The 11,567-nt window shown below is 44.4% G+C and overlaps 1 protein-coding gene and 1 long non-coding RNA gene across 4 annotated transcripts in view; one reads left to right on the top strand and one right to left on the bottom strand.

The window, feature by feature from the left end:
- Positions 1-5,661: 5,661 nt before the first annotated feature.
- On the bottom strand, positions 5,662-10,477 carry LOC104139086 (uncharacterized). Its single transcript, XR_693036.2, has 3 exons — positions 9,998-10,477; positions 8,551-8,759; positions 5,662-8,433 (listed from the first exon to the last, which is right to left on the bottom strand). It is a non-coding gene; the product is annotated as an uncharacterized lncRNA (long non-coding RNA).
- A 48-nt stretch (positions 10,478-10,525) lies between these two features.
- Positions 10,526-11,567, top strand: part of ABHD3 (abhydrolase domain containing 3, phospholipase) — a 24,884-nt gene continuing 23,842 nt past the window's right edge. For 2 of the 3 annotated variants that reach the window (XM_068932322.1, XM_068932321.1), the window contains exon 1: positions 10,545-10,813. In XM_068932322.1, coding sequence (XP_068788423.1) covers positions 10,667-10,813 — 147 coding nt within the window. In that variant the 5' untranslated portion in view covers positions 10,545-10,666. Of the gene's footprint in view, positions 10,814-11,567 lie in introns of all 3 variants that reach the window. The other variant, XM_068932320.1, reaches the window with a different exon arrangement.

Genomic DNA, 11,567 nt, shown 5'->3' with positions numbered 1-11,567 from the left:
CGCCCCACGGGGCTCTCGGCGGCGCCCGCTCGCGCTCCCGCGGCCGCCACCTCCCGCCGGCCCCGCCGCTACATCCGGGCACTGCGGCTGCGACGGCGGCAGCTCCAGGGAGACGGGCGAACGCAAGCAGAGCCCACCTCCTCGCGCCGGCCGCGCCGCGCATGCGCGCCCCGCCCGCCCGCCTCTGCGCAGCTGCGGCGCCCGGCCGAGGCGGGCGGCTCTCCGGCGCCACCTCGGGAGCCGTCTGCGCACCGCCTGGCGCGGCCGCCGGCGCGCCTGGCCCTCGCTCCGAGGCGGCCGCGGGGCCCACGCCGGCTGAAGCCAGAGGGAGCAGAGGAGAGAACAGCTTTTACTTCTCCCTGCTGGCGGAGCTGTCCTAGGCTCCCGCAAGTCGCAGCTAATTGAAAAGCCGACGTGGCGGTTTCCTTTGGGGCGCAGCCGTTAAAGGGCGCCCGTGCGCGCCAGCGGCTCTCGCGCGGGCAACGGCTGCCTCCCCCCCCCCCGCGCTGAGGTGATGTGGGCGGCCGCGCCCCGTCGGCCCTCTCGCGGGAGCCCTCCTTGGGGCCGGGCTTCCCAAATCTTCCTCTTCGCTCCGATCTGCTGCCCTCGGTCGAGGGAGGCTTCTCGTGTCCCTCTGCCGTGGTCATGCTTGAGCGTTTTTCTGTTTCCCCAGCCTTCACATCGTCCTTTCTTCCTATATAACGCCCCCCTCTGCCAGGGTTATAACGAGGCAAGCGTGTTCTGAGCCAGTTTCGTTTGAATACTGATTTTTTTTTTTTGTGCAAAGTTACTGCCGAAAATGTTCATTGTGACCATTTCCTTCTCCATTCCCCTCCGTGGCAATATGTCCCCTTTGAGCTGCCGAAACAGCAGGTAACGGCTTTACGGTTCCCCTCTTTTCTTCAAATTTACTAGCAGTTTTCCACGTAAGCCGTATTAAATGCTTTTCTGAAATCTAAATAGCCTTTGTTTAAAGAATAAGTTATCAGTGAAATCATATTAGTCATGCATGATCCAGCTTAGGTAAATTTATGTTGCATTTTTCCCATTTTTCAATTACTTCTGTACCCTCAGATCACCTTTCTTTCCAAATTTTGTACATGAGTCTTGCACACCACTGAGATCAGACTAACAGGGTTGTATTTGCCTTGTGCTAGTGAAATGTAAATAAAACTTCTGTAGGCCAGGAGCTTTCTTTTAGCTGTCATTCCAGTGCTCCAGACAGTGGATGGGTAGAATTCCATCCCTCTTTCCTCTGGAGATCCTTTGGCTAAGACATATTTACTCGGACTTTGCGCACATATCTAGAATGTGATTCTTCATAAATTGCCCTTTTCGTGAGCAAATATGAACGATACTCACTTTCATAATATTCAAGGATTCCCTTCAATTCCACACATCCTATGTAAACTCACGTAGGATATGATTCTTCCTTTAAAAGACAGTCCTCTTACTGTTTATTGTCTTTCTGAGCATGCTCTGTGTTGACTTCTTAAAAGCATCCATTTTAAACGACAGATGTGTCTGAATAGTCAAAAGAATACCACTTTTTAGTCAACAGGGAAATGTCTGATAAAAGACAGCCCAGCTACCCTCATATCCTGGATACTTTTACTGGTTTTGTGCTTCCTTCCATCGTTGTGGTTATTAATATGACTGGAAGAGTCTATGAGATCATTTCCTGGCTTCTCTTGTGTAGTTTTGCTCACAATGTGTATAGCAGAGTAGCATAATACGAACGTGTAACCACCAGACTACCGTAACATTCTTCACATAATTCATTTTTTCCTAACTCATACTAAGACTAGAGTGTTGCCTTAAACATGAAATTGTACCCTTACAGTAGCCATTCCCAAGCACAGTATCTGATTTCGACTCCTTCAGTAGAAACCTCAAAACACAGGCAGATACCACCCTAGGAAAGCATGTCTGGCAGTTTGGGTTTCCTGCCCAAAAGCTGCCACAGCTTGTACTAGCTTGTTACATTTGGTACATTTAATTGTATTTGGAAATGTATAACACATGGCAAAATTTCCCATGACGTTTTTGGGGGTTCAGAGTGTTTGCCTTCTTGACCTATTGAAAGTTCTAGGATCATAATGTTCCCAACTGCCTTATTCTTCTTTTTCACGCTTTGATAGTTATGGGCAAGTTTAAGTTTCATGCCTATCTAAGGATAACCCACAGCACATGTTTTCTGTTATGGGTGCTGGATAAAAAAGGCTTTTTGCAACGAGGAAACATGTGCCAGGAAAACCAACTAAGTCTGAGATCAGAATTAGTGACAGTTCTCGTGGAGAGAATCAGAAGAGCTAATCCCTTTCATTAATTTTTCCAAGAAAGATGTCTGTTAAGTTATAAACCTTAAGAAAGCTTGCTGCTCCAGTTCAGCAGCAGTGCATGTGTACGGATATTATCCTGGAGCTTCTTCTCTTCAGATCATTCTTCTCCTGACCGTTCATTCCTGCTCTCTGTATCTTAACAGCCACCGCTTCTCCTACTCGCTTGCTTTTTCTATCAGCATATTTACTTGCAAAAAACCAGAATCTCTAAAGGTGCCTGGGTTATCTTAAGTGCCTGTGGTTTATACACATGGGAATACAGGAAATAACTAGGGCCCAGCATCTATTGGACTGAATGTGAATGCTCCCCTAACCGCAAAGGAGTCCTCCATAGCTCAAAACATACAGGCTCATATCAATTTAGTGGTGCAGTAGAAAATAAAAGAGTGCATAGCCTAATCTCAATAAGTATATACTCACTTTTTGGTGACTATATTTTCGGTGACTTATTTCTGAACTCTCCTGTCACTTCTAGACATTGTGTGTAGAAGAGCCCTACACGGCCACAAGCTGGGGAAGTCACAAAATTGTCATTGACTATGTAGTCATTGACTACAATGCAATGACTGGATTTTCCAGAATCCCCATTTTTTTATCGTGTTATCTTTTATAATCATATATTGTATTATTTATTCTGTACACCTGCTTGGTGTTTTAACCAATCAGTAGGGGGAAAAGGTCCTTAGCTCTTGAAGCTTTTAATCATAATTAGCCCTCAATATAATCAACAGACACCAGTTTCAGCTGTAGATTTAAAAAGAGACAATAGAGAACAGGGAAGCTTTGGGGAAAGATTTATTTTAAGTGATACTGGACATTTAGTGCTCCTATCTAATATTTTTCTCCTATCAGCCAGAGGAGCAGATATCAGCATGAAAATTAGTACTAGAGCAACATGCAAAAGAAGCTAATTTAGAGTAAACTCTTTGACTTGCAGAATGATGGAGTTAGAAGAATCAAATCGTGAGAAGCAAAAGGAAAAACAGCATTTCCAGATGTCTTCACCATCCTTTGCCCGAGCCTTGCTAGAGGTAAGAAGTATGTAATTTCTCTCCTTGCAACATACTTCCACACAGACCAGTTATGAAGAAAAACTGTCTTGCCATAGAGTCACAGGATACAGGACTTCAGAGACCATCCGGTCCATGCCCCTGTTCATCTATGCCATTCCAGAGGGCTGCTTGCCCAACGTCTACCTAGTTGCCTTTCAGTTGTGCAAAATGCCATGCATCAGGGAATCCCAATATAATTATTCATATGTATGGAAGAGACACTTTGATAGATGTTTTTCTGGACTGTCCTGTTTGATTAAAGCTGAACTTACTATGTAGAATCTGGAATAGGCAGTGTAAAAAGGGGACGACGCCTATCTGAGAAGAAAATCCCCTGTGAAAAGTCTGCTTTTGTATGGTTTAGTAGAAAAAATACTCGACTACTTGGCAAGACTGTTAAATCATGGAGTATTGAGATTTTGTTTACCTCTTGCCATAAATTCTCTGAGTTCTCAGAATACGTCATATGGAAGGATAGCTTCCTAAAAAATAGCTTCCTAAGAGCTGAGAAACAGCATCTAGTTTACATACAGGAGTGGGTTATAGCTTTGTCTGAAAAATACAAAGATGGAGCTTGTATCTACACCAATCTAAGTCCAAAAATTCTGCTTACACAGTTCAAAACTTGATATTGGAACCAGCAGTTTTGTCAAACCTCCTCTTAAAAATTGAAGGCATTCTAAATTTTTCTATTATTTTTGAACTGGGTTTTTTATAATGCAAATTTTTTCATGTGGAAAAACCTGTGAGCAACTACCTTGTTTTTCTCCAGATACTCCTACCCTTCTGGATGGGACTAAGTCAACTAACTGAGGAAGAAAGATGGAAATATTGGCAAATGAGATGATGGTTTTATTGAAATTTTTTGCCCCAAACGCCATTAAAAAAGAATAAAAGTAGGTACTCGCCCTCCACAGAAACATCTGGTCTGATGAAAATGCCACATCTTTTTAAGTGAAAAGAAAAAAAGTTGTCCAGATCTGTATCATCTGATGTGGTGTTTATTATAGAACCTAAAGAACCAACTGGGAACTTCAGGAATCCTGATTTACATGTCCTGTTTATCTGCAATTTCACATAGGAAGAACCGAGTTCCTCAGCCTCTGCTGCCATCACGTGGCCATGTACAGGCCATCATTAAAACCAGAATACATCTATGCAGTTAATGGTTGCACTGTATTTCCATTTCATATACATTATTATGTTTCATTTACCAGAGGTTTTTTTTTTATTTTTAATTTATTTCACTATCTATAACACAATCCAATTTCTTCCCCAGTTTTCCCAAAATGGCATAAAAATTATCCATTGGTTTTTTTTCAGTTTCAGCAGATTCAAGTATTTTTTTAATGGCAGATAGTGTGAGCAAGCTGTCATACAACACAGTAAATTCCTTTGGTAGGTTTGTTTTTTTTACTACCCTACCAATATCCTCTATGAAAGCATTAATTACAACCCATATATTAACTAGCAACGTCCACACTGCTGTTTCTCTCTACAGGGGGTTCAATCTGCTAGTTCCCTTCTAGGGGGGAAAATCATCAGGGCAGATAACAGATTATAAGTACAACACTTCATTCTCTGGCTGTAAAACAAAAACTAATCCCTTGAAGATCAGATAGAAGGAAGTTTTTCTGTTTTTGGCTTAAAATCTCAAAATGTTGAAAAAAGCATTTTAGGGTAAGGAAGAGTATATGCTTCACCCCACATGGATCCATAGATACAATAGTAAGAGTACTATCAGTTTTCCGGGGAAGTACTTTGAAGTAACACATCATTTTGTGTCAGGCTGCCTGTTTTGCAGTGAACAGTAGTGAAACCCATCCTTCCAATGTAAAGATTTCCAAGGTGAGGGGGTGAGGGTGAAGTAGGGTATAGGGAGCACAGCTTAGTGCCCGCTTGTGCACTGGCCAAGGTATCGGTTTTATGCCAACTGTAGATCTGACCTGCTATAGAAAGAAAAAGACAAATTTTCAAGAAGAAAAATGTTGCTCTAAAGAGAAAATGAAGCGAAACAAGACAGTTTGTAGGAAAGAAAGGGAACTTCTGGGTTTTGCCGAGCTGGACTGGGAATCACGGCATCTTTTCCAAACAGGAGCATTCTGGAATCTTCCCCTTGCCTAAGGATTTAAGTTTTACTAGGCTGAGGTAATTTAAGGGGGGAGAAAATAGCTTAACCTGTAAAGTTAAGCTTGAAGTTTTCAATTTTCAAAGACAAAATAAAACAAAATAAGTAAAAATTCTGTAGAAATCTACAGCACACACACTATAATACAATGCACTTTAATTTCCTGTGTATGCACATCTATACAAAATCTTCTACTTCAGTGTACTTTAAAGAATTTAAAAAAGTATATCTGACCTTCTCAAATGTTTAACTATGTATTGCTGTTTTATTCATATATAATTTTTAAATTAGATGGTGCATTGGAGGGACGGATTCATTTCTTCCTCGTATTAAATTTCCTGATTGTGGGGGTTGTGTCAGTGCTCACTTAAAATTCTCAGTTGTCGTCAGAACCAGCTAGGTCATATTTTTTGACTGATGTGAAAATAATCTTTCTCCATGGGTCATCAAGATATTTTAAGAGTGTTCCTAGTTTATACGCATGCGGGTTTTTATTGAGATCAATGGGGCTAATTGTGTGCTCACAGTCAAAGCTACAGTACAGGCCTTTCCTGTGTTTGAAAGACACTGAATATTAACTACGCAATACCTGAAAGGTTATTTAAGCATTGAATAATATCTAGGTCTAATTTTAATAATCTGTTTAAGTAGTTAGAAACACTGAGTAATTCAAGTAGAATCTAAACATTGAACGTTTTGGCATAAATAATTAAAGTCTCAATCCCAACATTACATAATTCCAAATTCTATTAAGTAAGATTTGAAGTTCACTTTGATGGACTTGTTGAAATCTGCATTTATTAAAAATACATCCAGAAATTTTCAAAAATCTGAAAAGTTCTGTCCATTGTTAAAGTTGCTGTGCATTTAGTAACCATTTTTAATATACGCCTCATTTAAGATTGTGTCTTAAGTTTGTAAATAATTGTCACTGTTATCATGGTAAAGAAAATCTGAGAAATTGTGCAAAGGGAAAAGACTTACTGGACAAATTTCTGACTCCACTGAGTTCAGCTGGAGACATACTATTGATGTAGGTGGAACACAAATTTAGTAAAAGTATATAGAAGTATTTTTTTTTTCACATTATTATAAAACATTGTAAAATGCTTTGGCTTTGTGTTTAAACTAAAAAATGCAAATTTGTATCCACTTTGAAGTACTTATAAAGGAATGAGGGTAGGTAAATCAAAATGAAATGTTTCACCCTAAGCTTTGAAAAGATTCCTTGCAGTCTGGAGTGAACTTAACCTAGATTCTACAACTAATTCTACTGCACCCTTAGGAAAATTCTCCAAGAGCGCAAACAAACACAGCCTGGCTTTTTTCTTTTAAATTTGAGAGTTTCCAATATATAACGCTTAAGCGCATTTCATTAATACTCTACTTGATTCACACTTTAAGGAAAGAAAAATCTATACTATTCACGAGGAAGGCTTGAAAAATGCTGACTTGAATTTTTCAAATGCATTTTCCTTCTCCCGTTCCCCTGCTGATAATAAACATCAGGAACAGCGAGTGCTGTCTTCCCTTCGTTTGCTGGAGGACTTTCAGATGTTTCATACATGGACTTGGCACTTTCTAGGTACTCCCAAGAGGGGCTAGGCTGAAACAAAGATCTTTTTGGCCCAGTTGCTTGATGAACACTAAAGTTAAACATTTGTTAAAAGAACATACATAAACAGAACCTACAATTTAAAACTCTGCAATTAGAAGTCACTTTGCCTCTCATCAAAGGTGCCTCACAGCTTATTGAAATCTATTCCAAGAATGGGACTACAGAGGGGTGCACTGGGACCAGTGTGGCCTTTCTCCACTGGAACCCCAGTAAGAACATAACTCTCCCCAAAACTCCAGATGATCACAGAACCCCCTCTGCTAACAAAAAGGTATGATAGCACAGTACTAGCATAGCCTCTCAGTAAAAAAAAATGCAAGTCAAGCTTTGACTAATCAATTGTTTCAGTAAGTTACTATCTATGGCTTAAGCAAAATAAAGCAGGAGACAAAACTAAAGAACAATCCCATGTCCTTTCCTTTCTGTCTAATCTACAATCCATGACAGCTGGGCTGATGCAATCATATTACTAAGCACTAGAGAGCAAAGAGCACACCGAGATAGAAAATATCTCTGGGAATGCTGGACTCTGCTCCTTTGAAAAAAATACAGTAAGAGCTCAAAACAGCATACAGACTACTTTGTTTCCCTTTCTTCCCTTCCATTTTGCACTCAGTTAATCACTTGGAATTGGTTGCAATGTGAACAGAATACAGTATTTTCTTTTGCAGCTCTGCAAAAGTTGTTGTAGGACAAAGGATGAACTCAGGGTGTGGACTGGCCACGTTCAAAGATTTACCTTTGCACAGAAAAAGACGACAACAGAACTAAGAGGATGTGATGGGGATTGCTTGATTCAGAAGGCAGTTATGACTATTATTGTTACTGAAAGTGTAGCAACATGCTTACACCGTAACAGTATCAGCCCTTCTTAGTGCAGATATTTGCTTCAGATTGCCTGTATCACCCCTGGCATGTCAGATAAGTCTGATATTATTAATGCCCACCCACATGAGTAAGCAACCTAGGGTAATGGTCAGAAACCAGACAAATGTCATCAGCCCGTTTGTCTGGATCTTGTTTCATGAATGCAGTCTCTCCAGATTGTTGGTCACGTCATTAAATTAGTGGGTTTGTATGCCTCAGAAGGGTTCCTTTAACTATCATCGTCCAAGCCTTCTGCCTTTTGGTGACACAGGTGTATATGCAGTTATAAGCCTTCTAGCCCCATGGACACATGCCATGTCCTCTTCTTTCTCAGCCATTTGGGATTTTTCTTTTCTTTAGTCTTTAGGTGGCTCAAGGGTTCTTCAGCTTAGTGGATAAAGGACTTGAACGTGGGAGAACATTCTGCTGCAAGAGATGAGGAACAACTAGTTTCTTTCCTTCAGATGTGGCAGGTTCTTCTGCATCCTACAGCTTAGTCCTCATTTCAAACAGATTACTCCCTCTAAAAGTTCCTATACTCACCTTGTTGATGAAGCCTTCATGTTCTCAGAAGTAAGATGTCTATTCCACACTGGAGAGTGCTTCCTTGATAAATACTTTTATCTGTGATGTACAGCATACATTCCAAGCAAGACCAAGACCTGGGTATGGATGTTCTCCATAAGGGAAGCAGAGAAAGTGCAGTGTTGATGACAAATGTTTTCCATCCCTCTGATTTTTTTCTGTAACAACTGTGAGAAAAACAAACGAAACCCAGATTCTTTGTAGCCTCTGCTTACAAATTCCCATACTCTTTCCACTGTTGTAGCAGCTCTGCTCCCGCGTCTCTGGAAACTTCGGAGAGCTGACTGTATAGGAAGACTAGTTATTTTTAAATTTCCTCAGAATATTATGATATGCTTTTATTAGTTTACCTTTCTTAATATGACATTACTTAATTATTTTGCATAGTTCTATCAGTCTCATTATTTAGTGAAAAATTCTTAAAGTTGTACAAAATGCTTTTATTTGAAAAAAAAAAAAAGACAAGTAAAAGATGCCTGCTTATCAAGCTGAATGTTGAAACGTACTTTACATTTCCAAATACCATACCCATATTAGCACTGCAATCAGAAACATCATTTCACTTCAAAATCTTTAAACGTTACCATGGGTTTTTACAATAGTTGTCAAAACTAGGACTGGAATCCACAGTTGCTGGGGCCAAACCAGTATGTTTGATCACATGGTATGAACAGGGTAGCACTTTTCCTCATAATAAGGAAAGCTAAGGCCCATTTCAGTATTTCTCCGTGGCCCAGTATCCAAGAGAGTAAGAACTTTCCCACCACTATTTCATGGTGAACAAGAAAAAGTGTGTCCCAGACATGGCTTTCAAATTCTGTCAGAGCAACATCTCTCTGCTGAGATCTGTCTTAGTAAGAAGAAGCAACTGAAACAGGCCACATTTTGTCTTCAGCTGCTACACTCTTTGTTTACAGTTCCCAGTTCAATTAGATTTTAAAATCTGGGTGTAGTAAACACAGTTATGTCTGCTAAGAGGTAAGCCAACATATTTTCCAGAGTGAAGAGTCTCAATGAGCACAGTCTTTCTTCTCTCACCAGTTCCTGGAGCTGAGGCCTAAATTCAAGAGAAGGAAAGCAGTTTTATGTTCTGGGGTGCATGCGTGCATCTCAAAGGGCAGATGCTCAGCTCTAGGGCCTTTGTGTTATCAACTGCACTCCTGGGGCTCTGCCAGGAAAAAAATGCAGATACCATGTGTCTTTCAGTGAAGCTGAAGAGGGAATCATCAGAGTTAACAACCACATTAGGCCTCAATGCAATAATCCATACAGCTGTAAAGGGAGCCGGCAGAATTTCCCCTTACAGCTAGAAAACACTGTCTAGAGCTGTTCTTTCCTGATCTTCACTAACTCCTTGTAACAAAAGTAAGCGTCAGTGAGAAGCGGAGAAGCCGCTGTGCCTTACCGGACATCCATACAGGGAAAAGAGGTCACCCTACATTGACGACACCACAGCGGTTCGGTCTCACTGGACAGGTTTACACAGAGACTGATGATGAACGCGTGCTGCACCTGGCATTCCCAAGGGTCCCCTCTCCATCCGGACCGAGCGGGGATCGTCGTCCTGCAAAAACAGCGCAGCGTTTTCGGAAGGAGCCGCACCGCCTGCCCAGGATAACGTTACTGCCTTTCCCCAGCTTTGCACCAGCTGCTGCCGGCGGCGATACTGGAGGGAACCCCTTCCCACCCCCATCCGCCCGGAAAGCCTGCGGGGGCCGGTGCCGCCGGCTGCCCCCCGTCCTTCCCCAGCAGAGCGGGAGTCGCGCGGGCGCGGGGCAGCCCCCAGGACAAGCCCTTTCCGCCCCGCGCAGAAGCGGCCTGCCGGGCCGCCGCCGCCGCCGCCGCCGCCGCCCCCTCGCTCCGCACGTCCTCCCCGCGGGCCGCCCTCCCCTGGGCCCGCCTCCCCGCGCCGCTGCCGCCCAGCCCCGGCCGCGGAGGAGGCGGCCGGCCGGGCGGGAGGCGCTGGCGGCGGCGCCGTGCGCAGCCGGCGCGCAGCAGCCAGAGCCGGGCCGGCGGCCTCTCGGGGTGCGTGTGCGTGGAGGGTGGGGAGGGTCCCCTGCCTCCGCTGCCGGCCATGGACTGGCAGGTGCTGACGCGGGAGCTGTCCCTCTACCTGGAGAGCCAGGTCCGCGTGGGGCTCTTCGGCTCCGGCGTGGGCTTGTCCTTGGTGCTGGGCTTCGGCATCGCCTACGCCTGCTACTACCTCAGCAGCATCGCCAAGGTGAGCGGGAGGGCGGCCGCGCCGCGCCGGGCGGGCTCACAGGTGTCCCGGCAGCAGGGACACCGGCCGGGCGGGCACCTTCCCGCGAAGGTCACCTCACACCCCCTCACCACCACCTTAAAAGCAAGTGGTAAGGCGAGAGGAAGGCCGTGCCCTCCTGGCGAGGGGACAGGCGGCACCTGAAATGGCGGGGGCGGGGGGGAGGAGGGCGCGGCCCCGGCTTCCCCCCTCTGCCCCCCGCTCTCGAGATGGCGGCCGGGGGCGCTGCCCGCTTGGCGCAGCCCGTCTTGGCCCGGTCACCAAGGAGGTCGAAGACGCGCTCGTCCCTTCGTGCCGGGGTGTCGTTTCCCGGGTGCCCCATCGTTTCGCTGGCTGTCGGTTTAAAAGGGGGGATGTGGGTAGGGCCCAGTGTGGGAGGGGAAGGGGCGCCGGCGCCGGGAGGTGGCTGCTGGACGGGGAGAAACTCGAGTGGGGGCTGTGATCGGGAAAGGGAGATCGGGGTCCTCCCTCTATGAAATAAACGGCCTGTTCTCTGGTTTACTAACAGGACAGGTAAAGAGCAGAGAGTTTCCTTCTTTCTTGTGTCTGCCCTCTGTACCATCACGGCTGCCTTTGGTCTCAGCATTGGCGTTTTCCTGTGGGGCTTAGGCACTTTTGTACGTCTTCCAGTTGGTACTTGTTTCACGAATGAATCAGGCATTCACATGTAACTTGGATAGCAGTGAGCTAGACTCTAATCTGCTTTAAAGTGGCC

This window comes from Struthio camelus, chromosome 2 (assembly GCF_040807025.1).
Source record: "Struthio camelus isolate bStrCam1 chromosome 2, bStrCam1.hap1, whole genome shotgun sequence".
In the NCBI taxonomy this organism is placed as follows: Eukaryota; Metazoa; Chordata; class Aves; order Struthioniformes; family Struthionidae; genus Struthio; species Struthio camelus.
Note: the sequence above shows the minus strand (reverse complement) of the source record. Positions and strands in the feature narration are given on the sequence as shown.